Source organism: Pelodiscus sinensis, chromosome 16, assembly GCF_052426305.1.
Source record: "Pelodiscus sinensis isolate ZL-2025 chromosome 16, ASM5242630v1, whole genome shotgun sequence".
Lineage (NCBI taxonomy): Eukaryota > Metazoa > Chordata > Testudines > Trionychidae > Pelodiscus > Pelodiscus sinensis.
In genome coordinates this window covers 9200772-9213387 of record NC_143067.1, presented here as the reverse complement: position 1 = coordinate 9213387, position 12616 = coordinate 9200772, and the positions used below count along the sequence as shown (strand labels likewise).

Below are 12616 nucleotides of genomic sequence, written 5' to 3'. Positions count from 1 at the left end.
TATTAAATGTCTTCATTGCCATTCGAATGGCTCTTTTACAGGTTCAATGGACACAAATCAGATATCCAAAAAGGCAACACACAGAAACCTGCTGGGGGACATTTTAACTTGCCAGGGCACTCATTGATGAACCCCAAGTCACCATGTTGTTTCAGGCCAATTCCACAAGCCAACTTCACAGGGAGGCCTCAGAACTCAGCTTCATTTACAAGTTTGATTCCTATCTCAGAGGTACGAACAAAGACATTGGCTGGCTGGCTGGCTACATTCCACATCTTAATGACATAAAAACAAACAAACAATGAGTACTTAAAACCACTTAGTAACTTCTCTGTCTTCATGTAGCACGGACACTAATTGACTATTCTTTTCCCCTTCTTTTTCCTTCTCCCCTCTCCCCCATCCACTATTTGTTTAGAAACTGGTTATTTAATAACTCCGGTCATCTGAAGAAGTGGCTTGTGCCCACGAAAGCTCATGATACCATCTTGTTTTGTTAGTCTCATAGGGTATGTCTACACTTGCAGCCTATTTCGGAATAGGGCTGCAAATGTAGGCATTCAGAACTGCAAATCAAGCCCCAGATTTAAATATCCCATGCTTGATTTGCATCTTCCCGGATGAGAACCATTTTTGAAATTTACAAGCCCGGAATAACTGCCCACGTCTACACGTGGCAGTGAAACAGGCATTCGAAATAAAGCCCTATTTCAAACTACCTGTTATTCCTCCTGCAATAAGGTTTAACAGGTAGTTCGAAATAGGGCTTTATTTCAAACGCCCGTTTCACTGCCACGTGTAGACATGGGCAGTTATTCCAGGCTTGTAAATTTCAAAAAATGGCGCCCCGTCGGGAAGATGCAAATCAAGCACGGGATATTTAAATCCGGGGCTTGATTTGCAATTCCGAATGCCTACATTTGCAGCCCTATTCTGAAATAGGCTGCAAGTGTAGACATACCCTAAGGTGCTGCTACATTATTTGTTGCTTTTTAAGTTTTTCCAGTTACAAACTTAACACGGCTACCCCTCTGAAGCTTATAGGTTCAATGTTCTGCTAATAGCTCTGGCAGACTTTTAGTTTACTCGAGTGTCTCTGGAGGAAGCAGAGCCATAGAACAGGGATAGGAGGAGGTGGGGTGATGGACATTAAGACCTGGGGTGCCCCAGATTTTCTGGTGCCCTACGCAGCTACATATTCTGTGTATGGGGAAGGATGGCTCTGACAAGATAGTCAAGGGCTTGTGGCTATATAAGCCACTATAAATGGAGTGCCTGATCCTCCCTTGCCAGCATAAATAAAAAATGCTTCTAGTGAAGTTAACAAAGCCACGCTTGTGTGCTCATGAGGAGGCTCTGTTCTGCCCCAGGAGACTTTTGTATTTCCCACCTTGCATGCTAGCGGAGTGAGTTTCTCAACAAGATGGTATTATTTTTAGAGCATTTACTCGCTGAAACATTTAACCCACCCTCTGTCAAATGGGAAGTTAGCGGTGAGGCTGACTGCTTTTCATGCCGGGTCAGTGTGGGTCAGAATTATGGTGCTGTCCAAACATCCTGCAGGAGTTTCCTGGCTGAGTGAATACATAGTGTGACGTGCCAGTTTCGGCATGTGCTGTAAACTGCCATTGCCTTGATGTGCCTGCAAATTACATAGCCCTCTTCTAACCAGCTGTTTCCCCTCTCCCCAATTGATACCTCCGTCACCGATGTAGCCACGTATTATCACAGCTGTTCTTGGAGCACACAGCAGGCATGTGCAAAAGGAGCTGCTGAGCTGTGGATAGAAGCTGTTACAAGTGCCTGCAGATCTGAGAGCTGAATCAATGGCTCGTTCCGCAGAGCCCTTCCATTGTAAAGCTTGGCCCTGTTAGTCGCCGTGTTGCCAGTTTGCACAGAAGTGAGAGATGTCATGGATCACAAATGTGTCTGTGGAACCTCCCTCACTGGAGATATTGAAGAGCAGGTTAGATAGACACCTGTCAGGGATGATCTAGATCAGTGTTTCTTAAACTTTTTAAGATGGAGGAACACCAAAGAATATTTTTTTTTTTAATGAGGAACACCAAAAATTTTTTGTTGAGCAAAAAAAAAAAAAAAGTTGCCTGCCCCTTTAAGGGTGGCCATTTTGAACTCGGTTGTTTTCTGCAGGATACCTCTGACTGCCTCGCGGTATACCGGAGCACAATTTAAGAAACACTGATCTAGATGGTGCTTGGTCCTGCCGTGAGGGCAGGGGACTGGACTCAATGACCCTTTGAGATCCCTTCCAGGTCTATGATCCTATGAGTCTGTGATTCATTTGTAAATGTATATACCGCTTCACCCTTCTTCTCTGCACAGCGAATGCAGGGAGCAGGGAGAACTTTAAGACATCAGTGGCCCCAATTTCTTGCAAAAAATGCAGCTGCCTTCGCATCACACTCTCATATTTCTGCAATGGCAGGAAGCAGGCAAGCTTTAATCTTCGCTCCTTTCCAGGCACACTCGCACTCAGAGACCCAGCTGTGGATCGTGGCCTTTTTGTCTACGTGAAAGCACTGTGGATAACTTGGTGTATGGAGAACATCTCCCTTCATGGGGCTGTTATAGCTAGATTTCCACTCTTCTTTTTCAGTGCTGCCAGATGTTCTGAGCATAGCACCTTGTCTTCGTAGAGAGCCGCTCAAAACCTTGTTTCCTTGCAGTTTCTCTCTGGGCGGGTGTGGCCATAGCCGTTTACCGTCAATAAATATGGCCCTGTTTTCTTCCCGAGTTTGATCATTTTCAGAAACAGCTGTTAGCTTTTTGCTTTTCAGACACTTCAGTTCTGGGCAGCTATTTTCTCTCTCCAGTGGTCTTGGAGAGGGAAGCCTTGGGAACCTGAATAACCCAGCTAGATCTTGTGTCTCTCTCTTTTTGCCTTGAGAGTGGGAGGGATGAGTGTCCTCCCTCCTTCCGGTATCACAAGGGCTGAAGTGGCTATGCTGTGAGCCATCCGTGCTAAAGCTTTCCTTGTAAACAGACCCCGCCTTGTGCCAGGTCTTCTCCGCGTGGGCGTACAACTGTTCCAGCGGATCAGCCCTGGGACAGGAGAATACCTTCGTACTGTTGAGGGCTAGACTCGCTTTTTCTGAAGGCATCATGCCAGAGAAGATGTTGATCAGCTGGCACTTTGGAATGGCTTGAGGTGCCGCTGCTGGCTTTGGGAACCATGACGCTCTTTGGAGTCTTTCTAACACTTTCTTGTCTGGGAACGCGTGTTGGTTTTCAGGAAACATGGGGAAGGTGGGCCTTGCCAACTGGCAGATAGACTGAAGGTAGTCATCACTGGAGCAAGAATCTGCCTTGATAGAGAAGCATTCAATGCCTTTTGCATTGCTGGTTACATCTTCAAACATTTCCTCTTGGGTTTCACAGATGGTTGGGAGGGGCTTTGATATAGTCAGTCGTATGCGGGGTGCCATTGCTGCAAAGAATAAATAGTATGTGATTAGCATATGCAAATGATCAGCTATGTAATGAGAACATTGGCATTGCTGTAAATGTATTATGACCGCTCCCATCCAGCCCCTCCCCGCCCACCCCACCAATACCTTCCCTTCCAGTTAAGAAGGAAGCAGTAATATTCCTGGGAACTTTAGAACAATACTGGGTTTCAGAAATGGTTTATGAACATAATACACCACTTGGCTGATTACTCAGACTTGCTCAAGGACAAACAATTTGGTAAAGAAGCTCAGGCAGCTGAAAATCCCTGGCAGTAACTTTGTTCCTTTCTAAAACAATGCACAATCAACACATTTGCACAATCAACACATTTGCACAATATCATTATATAGCACGGTCAGTTTGGGAGGAACAAGATTATCAGCAGAGGCTTAATGAGGGCTCCTGCCCGCGGTCCTTTATCAGTCTCTCCCCTGTTGTGTGTAGCACAGTGTAGCTGGGAGGCTTTCCTGAGAGAAGAGTGCAGTATTGGGCCTCTAGTTAATAGGGGAAACAGTGTAGCTGAGAAGGTTGCCTGAGAGAAAAGTGTGGGGTTGGGCCTTAGTTAATAGGCTGATTATTTCAAAATCTGTGCTCCTGCTTTCCTCGGGGAATAACACTATTTCGATTTTATTATTTCAGGAGTTATTACTTTCAGTTTAGTTATTTTTAAATATTTTCATAGTGGAGACGTGCCCTTAGGAACCGCAGGACTCCTTGCTGTTTTTGCAGATACAAACTCACATGGTCACAGTCCCTCTGAGACTAAAATGGTGGTGAAGGGTTAGCAGGCAGGGAGGTGTCTTACAAAAGGCTGTTATGAGCCATAAAATCAGCCTCTCTGAGTCCATGGTTTTCAGTGTCTAGCAGAGTTACGAATTTACACTCCCGGGATCCCTTTATCAGAGTTCTATGCGAATACTCCATGTCTGAATGGTACCAGCGCCATTGTATGCTTGTGTGCATCACGAGGTATCTATCTGCACGGATCATTTTCTTTATTGCTGGAAATAACTGGCAAGTTGGTCCTGTATAAAATGCAAACAATCGGTTCATTCTCAGCATGCAGAGTACAAACTGCTGTGTACTCACACCTGCTCTGGTCCTGGTTTTTGTCTTAGGGGAGGTGTACGCTAGTAGAAATACATCGTCCTGAGTGCTCCAATGTGGCTGTGCCACTGTAGCGTGTTGGGTGAAGATCCTCTATGCCGACAAGAGCGTGTCTCTTGTTGATACAGCACAGGTATGGACAGCGCTTAGATGGCTATATGTGTCTTTCTCAGAGCCCTCAGCAAAGTAAGTTAGATTGACATAAGCAGCAGCTTAGCTCAGGCCAAGTCTCCACTTACAATCGATCCTCTGGGGTTTGATTTAGTGGTCCTATTAAAGACCGGCTGAATCACATGCTGAGTGCACCCCCATTGTTGTTACTCCTTGCTGTTGCGAGAAGTAAGGAAAGTTGACAAGAGTGTTTCTCCCATTAACCTACCATGGTGGAGCTGCCCCAGAAAATTGATGCAAGGTACATTGACTCCATGCTGCAATATAAACCCATTGCTTCTTGTCCTATCATCAGAGGTCGAGGAGGATAATTTTTCTCCCTCCTCCTGGTAACGCCCTTTTGGGAACTTGAAAGCTGCTATCATGTCCCCTCTCAGTCCTCTCTTTTCCAGACTAAACAAAGCCAATTCTTTCCGTCTTCCCTCATAGGTTATGTTTTCTAGGCCTTTAATCATTTTGGTTCCTCTTCTCTGGATCCTCTCCAATTTCTCCACATCTTTCCTGAAATGTGGTGCTCAGAACTGGACACAATACTCCAGTTGAGGCCTAATCAGTGCATAGTTGAGCGGAAGAATGACTTCTCGTGTCTTGCTTATGACACTTTTGCTAATGTGTCCCAGAATCACATTTGTTTTTTGGTTTTTGGGTTTTTTTTTGCAACATTGTCACACTGTTGACTCATATTTAGCTTGTGGTCCACTATGACCCCTAGATCCTTTCTGCAGTATTCCTTCTTAGACAGTCACATCCCGTTCTGTACGTATGAAATGGATTGTTCCTCCCTAATTGGAGCAATTGGCATTTGCCCTTTTTGAACTTCATCCTGTTTACCTCAGACCATTTCTCCAGGTTGTCCAGATAATTTTGGATTCTAACCCTCTCCTCCTAAGCACTTGCAACCCCTCCCAGCTTGGTATCATCCACACATTTTCTAAGCCTACTCTCTGTACCATTATCTAAACTGTTGATGAAGATATTGAATAGAACCAGTCCCACACTGATTTTGCTCCCAATGTCAGTGGTAGCAGGACCAGGGCCCAGCTGTCCAAAAGTGGGTGTTTTAAATATCCCGGTGTGTACTTGGGCACACAGAGAAATGGCCTGATGCCCAGAGAGGTTGGCACCTGCAACTCCCATTAACTTCCTTTCTTACTTACATGGTCCATTCTCTCCATCTCCCAGAGCAAACTACAATCGGCTTATGCATTTCCAGAGAACCTTCAGATGACACTGGGTTGATTTCAGACTTGTGGATCATGGACACAGTAGTTGGGAGGTGCAAGTCCCAGCTCAGGTAGACAGAGGCACTAACTCTGCTTCAGCTACCACCTAAAAGTAGCAGGGTGGGGCGGCATGGGCAGCCGCTTAGGCTAATAACCCATATACATACCCAACGAGTTGTGTGGGCTGCTCGGAGACCACTATGCCGCCAGTCCAGTAGGGGATAGCTTGAGCAGAACTGCGAGGGTCTGTCTACCTGAGCTGGGAATTACACCTCCACGCTGCTGTATAGACCCACGTATCCTGGCTTTGGTCCCTCTGCACCCCCTCCCTCACACACTCCCAGAGACCTGTCTGACCTGCCTGAATCAGACAGAATCCAGCTGACAGCACATCAGCTGGTGGTGCTAGAAAGCCGCGCAGTGCTCATGTGACAGCGGCAGGCCCTGTGACACACCTACTCCTCTGGCTAGGTGCAGGGTTGGAATACTAATCCCCACTGAACCGACACACATGTGGTCTCCCCTCTGCTTGAGATCCCTGAAGGTTCACAAGCTCTAAATGCTGTGATCCTATTTAAGCAGCACGCCAGACAAAGGATATCTTTCAATTCCAGCTTTAGAGGGCCCCTCCTTTTTTCCTTACCTGGGTGGTTTTTTTCTCTTTATAGCTGGGGGTATTCCTAATCTTCAGTTTTCAGCATCTCTCGCTCCTTGTTTCCAAGACAGAAGCTAGGCTGTCTCAAACTGGACTGTGCCTCAGGCTCGCAGCTTCCAGTCAGCTGATTCTGCTGTTCTTTTGTTATTGTTGCTAAATATAGATGCCTGGATCCCTTGTATTTCCTGAGAATCCTAATTTGATAAATGCTTTACTGGAAAGGCAGAGTGGAATCAATGAGGCAGGGCAACAGTATTAACGGCAAAACAGCCACAAGAGCAAAGCCTCTTTGCTTTGGGAATTTGGGGGGGGCGATCAGTTCCAGTATTTTACATTTTCACAGTGTAAAAGGTAAATGTATCGTGGTGTGTGTCCAGGATCCTCAGAAAGAACAGCTGTATGTGCATTGCCTCCAGTCTGTGAGAGAATACTAGGAGTGTTCTCCTCTCAGATGCTAGCTGCAGATGGGGATGAGGGAGAAACACAAGGGAGCAGGTGCCAGTTCCTTGATCCTGGAGCCATCTGAAGTTTTTGGCTGCAGTAATTTATGCCAGCTAGTGAAGGATCCCGAGGGAATTGTCCGCTCACCGGGAACAGCCAGAGCACAATACGCCCCTGCTCTGCTCTGCTCTGCTCCATATTGCCTGCAACAAGCTTGAGGCTCGAGGCTTCAGGTAGAGAGTTATTAAGGATTGTTACATTGCCTCTGTTCCCACCGAGAGGAGATCCAGGCAGCTACTGTCTCTCTTGCACTCGAGTAGCACAAAGGAACCTGGGGATCTGCCACCGACCTGCAGTTTAATCATTGCAAATCACATCCTGTCTCTTTTGCTCTCCTACCTTTTCTTTGTCACGTCTGGTTAGATTGTAAATCTTCCGGGAAGGGAAGAGAGTGTGTGGACACATACAGGCCCTAGCTCAGTGGGATGCTGATCAGTGTTCCCTCAGATTTTCCATCCATGAGCGGAGTGAGTTTTGTCTTGTGCACCAGTGCTGATCTCAAGAATACCAAACCAGCCCTTCCCCAGTCTCAAAGAATAAAAGGCGCTTTTAAATCAGATCTTTCACCCAAGGATCCTTAGGGCCAGCCATAATATTAAGTGCCAGTGTCCTGTATCATGCCATCAGTTACAGATGGGGCAAAAAGACATTTCTCCCCGCCCTCCCCACACACCTGCAAAGTTCTAGCAATAAGCTGTTTTTCTCAAAGACCTGTGCTGTCAGGGCCGGATTAAGCTCTTTAGAGGCCCTAAGCACTGAAAAGATTATGGTGCCCCCATACATAATTAAAAAAACCCAATACTATACCATAAAATCTCTCTTTTTTTTTTTGGTGCCCTTGCTTTGCTGGCGCCCTAAGCACGTGCTTAGTCTGCCTATTGGGTCATCCATCCCTGTGTGCTGTGCTGCTAAACAACACCAGTAAGAAATGGTGGCAGTAATGGGATCCTAGGCAAAGAGCAACTGCTGCAGTTAAAAAAAATAAATCCAGAGTGGAAATGCTATGGAATTTGTGTGACCATCAGCATACTGATAGACTTAGCATGGTCAAGTCAGTCATTATTAAATTGATGACAAGCAGATGTTCACCCATATAGTAAAATGTCTCCAATCGGAGAATCCTTCAGTTCCCATCTCAATTGGCGTTTCTTAATGTACAGTAAAGAGGAGATAGGGTGCACTTTTAGTGGGGCAAAGGGATAATATGCCCCCCTAACTGAACCGCTACCAACCATAGCTAAGTAGCAAACCTCATTCTGCTCTTGTTTTCACATGAATATATGTGGGCTGTGTCTACACTGGCCACTTATTCCGGAAAATCAGCCGCTTTTCCAGAATAACTTGCCAGCTGTCTACACTGGCCCCTTGAATTTCCGGAAAAGCACTGACGATCTACTGCAAGGAATCAGTCGCTTTTCCGGAAGTACTATGCTGCTCCCGTTCGGGCAAAAGTCCTTTTTTGGGAAAACTGTTCCGGAAAAGGGCCAGTGTAGACAGCACAGTAGTGTTTTCCGCAAAAAAGCCCCGATCGCAAAAATGGCGATCGGGGCTTTTTTGCGGAAAAGTGCGTCTACATTGGCACGGATGCTTTTTCGGAAAAAGTGCTTTTCCGGAAAAGCATCCTGCCAATGTAGACGCGCTTTTTCCGGAAATACTTATAACGGAAAACTGTTCCGTTTTAAGCATTTCCGGAAAATCATGCCAGTGTAGATGTAGCCGTGGAGTTGCTCCATAGAGGCCAGTGGAGTTACTTCAGATTACTCCAGCTGGAGCTCAAAGTAGAATCTAGCCAATAGATAACTGATCCTCAGGAGTGTGTCCTTCAGAACTTTTTTACGCTGTTGTTCAGGGAGGACAGAATGCCAACCAGATGGTTCTAAACCCATCTAGTTTATCACTGTGGCTGTAAATGATCTTTTCAAAACAGACAACATCTGCCATAGCGATGCAGTCAGTTTGCGATTTGTGAATCAAATTTCTCCTAGTCAGTCAGTCCCCTGACTGTAAATTAATGAACTAGCGGTGATTGAATTTGCCCTTCAGCACTAACCATTGAAATCAACTTACTATAATTATCTAGAATTGGAGGAGGAGGGGGCTGGTAAAGACAACCTATCTGAATTCAGGGCCTTTTGCCTAACACTCCATCTGCAGTACATTTTAAAATTGAGTTGCCATGACATTTGGGTGCTTTAAGGAGGTTCCACACTCTGACTTCCCCATGTCACTAACGATGGCTGCCAAGATTAATTTGACCTTCCGGGTATAGGCAAAATGGTGACCTATGGCCCCAATTCAGGAAAAGACTTGAGCATGTGCTTGTCCTATTAAAGTTAATGAGACTTTCCTGACAAGGGATGGATTTAGGCATGTTCTTAAGTGCTTTCCTGAATGAGGATCATGCAGAATTAAATCACATTAGTTTGGTTTATGTCAACATGCTACACAGCTATGCAGACGGGGTGTGATTTTTTTACCCTGTTTTTAACATACTGAGCTACTATAAAGTTTAGAGAGTTTGTCTGTCCATCCGTCTGTCCATCTGTGAGACTGTTTGTTCAAGAACTTCTTTAAACTGTAAAGCTAGAGCACCCACTTTGGTAGGCAGTTTCCTCTTATCATAACTAAAAGCAAAGTCAGGGTTCAGTTGTGCCAGGACAACGGGATGTGCCTGGAATGGGATTGCTTCTCATCACATGGAAAGGGAGGAGTCTGCTGGGAGGGACAGTTATACTGTAGAACAGGGATAGGCGAAAGGGCCTACGTGGGCTGGATCCGGCCTTCCAAGCGGGTGGATTCAGCCTGCAGCGGCCCTGCCGCTCCCTGGCCCTCAAGCCAATTAGCTTCCTTTCACCCTGTGAGCAGTATGCAGTGCTTTAAAGTGCCACACACTGCTCGCAGGGTGGGAAGAGACGTCATACGCTCCCCCACCCCCAAACCCTGATTGGCCTGGGGGTAGGGGAGCTGTGCAAAGTTTCTTCCGCCCTCCCTCCTCCCCACCCCACGAAGAGCGCACATCACTTCAAAGTGCCGTACACTAGCACAGGGTGGGAGCAGGGCGAGGGAAGCTTCACACAGCTCCCGCACTCCCAAGCCAATCAGGACTTGGGGGAGAAGGAACATGTGACGTCTCCTCCCACCCGTGAGCAGCACGTGGCGCTTTGAAGTGTCCAGTGCTCCTCGCAGGGTGGGGGTAGGGCAGGAGGAGTGTTCGTGTGCCCCCCACCCCTCCACCCCGCCCGCAGGCCAAGCAGTAAAACATTTTCACAACTCCTGAAAAGGAGCGAAAACTTTTTTTATTTTGCTTACATAATTTTTATATACCTGGAACAGAGAATTTTTTCCCTTGAAGGATAAGCAAGGCTGGGAAGGGAGTTGGTCTTTATTTTAGGCCTTTTCTCCATGGGGGAAGGGAACTGACTATCCTAGCAATTCCAGTGTGGGCACTCCGGGCACTCCAAGCCAGGACTGCTTTGCAAGCGGGGAACCCTGAGAACTGTCTGTCCGGGGTGGGAGTCGGGTCCCTTTAAGCGCAGCCCTCGGCTAGCCTGAGACAGCATCTCCATGCTCTAAGTCCTCCTCTGATGCCCTGCCGGCACTGTTTCCGGCCATCCTTAAGCCTGGTTCAGGGTCCACTTAATGTGGACATGCTAGTTCGAATTAGCAAAACGCTAATTCGAACTAGTTTTTAGTTCTAGACGCGTTAGTTCGAATTAACTTAGTTCGAATTAACTAATTCGAACTAAGTTAGTTCGAATTAGCGCTGTAGTGTAGACATACCCTCTGATCTAGAATGCAAATAGGTTTATTCCAGAGTAATTACTTTGTTTTGTGAGCTGAATAATTATTGCAGATTAAATGAGCTCTAGAAGGAGCTAGTCTAGAATAACTACTGTTCCATTTCTCCGGAATAGACACATCTTTGGATTGTATCAGAACTTTCAACACCTTGTGACCACCCTAATATCTTTTTGTGGCCCTCCTGGGAGATGTAACCCACTAACTGAGGAACCACAGCCTTAATTTATTACAAATACGCTCAATATGATGGGCCATTCAATGTGTTCTCCTCAAATGGGAAGAATAGGTATTGAGAGCTACCATTATTTACTTATGGCTTAAATTTCCACTCATTACCTTGCAAGGGCAGTAATGACTGTAAAATGGAGAACATAGCCTACGTTTACATATGCAGATTTACAAATGACTGGGATAGTCTCAGGGGAGAATATGACTAGCCTGAAAGAGAGTGGGGGTGGGGAATAACAAATGCCTGGGCATGTTGTTCCTTCATAAAAAGCACTTGCTTGGGCCAACATCAGAAAAAAATCCCAAACATGGCGGGGAAAATATTGGTTGAGCAAAAAAAAACCCCCCAAAATGGGGGACCAAACTTGTTGAGCAAAAAAAAAAAAAAGTCACTGCGCCTTTAAATGTCCCTGTGGCCTTCCATCCGAGAAAAACAGACATGTTTGTCTGGACTATCTGGACAAAAAAACCAGACACCTGGCAACCTTAACTCTGGCAAGCAGATAACCATGAACTCTTGCCCACTGAGATCAGTGTGACTCTCTGTGAGTAGGGACTGACTTGTGCAATTAAAAGTTAGGCCTCAGCGTAACCTGGGCACTGCACAATGCTTTGGAGCCACTACAGCAAAATGCCTCTCTCCCGCTCTGACCAACAGTGATACTAGTTTTCAGCTCAAATGTTTCTTATTAAAATACCTAAACACAATGCTTGTCTCCCCCCCCGCTCCCTGATGATCTGGTAGTAAAATGACATTGGCTGGAAGCCAAGAATATTGGAGCTCTTAACTCCTCTTCAACCAGTCTGTCCTTTGCCATCTTTTTTTTACCACTTTTATTGTATTAAACAGTTTCAGTGCAAGCATTTGTACCATCACCTTGTCCAGAGAAACCCTTTATTTTGCTCTACCTTACCTTCACCGTGGCCCGGCTTTTGTGTTTCTTCAAAAGATTGTCCCAAAGCTGACAATGTTGAACCTCTGAAAGGTTGGCTGTCTTCAGAAAGTGACGGATGTTTCTCTCATGCCCTTTTGAGGAAAGCTCAGGAGTCTCCCCCTCCCCCTCTTTCTAATTCTGTATTTATACCCTGCAGAGAGACTGCAATAAATCAGCATTCCTACGTGTCTGAAACCTTAATGGACCGGAATTAACAATAAAGGAAAATAGCAAAGGGAGTCATGCTTATTGCCACTGAAGGCATAACTAGGTCTCTGTCATCCAGAGCTGAATCAGAGCTGTTAGGGCTATAAACTTTCAAAGCAATTATTAATTTTTTGTAGTGGCTTCAGTTTAATCACCATGGGGGGGAGAGGAGGGATGTGTGGAAGGGGGAGTTGCAGAAATGTGGAGACCAACTAGCTCTAGTTAAGATCAATGGGATCTGTAGGTACTTAGCAGATTTGATTACAAAAATTACCAAGCCTTCGGTGTATTATGTTGGGCACCCAAAAGAAGTGGTC

At 45.9% G+C, this 12616-nt stretch overlaps 1 protein-coding gene across 2 annotated transcripts; it reads right to left on the bottom strand.

Annotated features, from left to right (window-relative positions):
* Positions 1-895: 895 nt before the first annotated feature.
* LOC102454690 (uncharacterized) lies at positions 896-12230 on the bottom strand. 2 transcript variants are annotated; one of them, XM_006138204.5, is made up of 2 exons: positions 12072-12230; positions 896-3448 (listed from the first exon to the last, which is right to left on the bottom strand). In XM_006138204.5, exon 2 carries the CDS (start codon positions 3444-3446, stop codon positions 2427-2429), a length of 1020 nt encoding a protein of 339 aa, XP_006138266.3. In that variant the 5' UTR covers positions 3447-3448; positions 12072-12230; the 3' UTR covers positions 896-2426. The 2 variants fall into 2 exon arrangements, with proteins under 2 accessions (XP_006138266.3, XP_014436615.3); XM_014581129.4 differs by lacking the exon at positions 12072-12230 and adding an exon at positions 6616-6756.
* Positions 12231-12616: the final 386 nt, after the last annotated feature.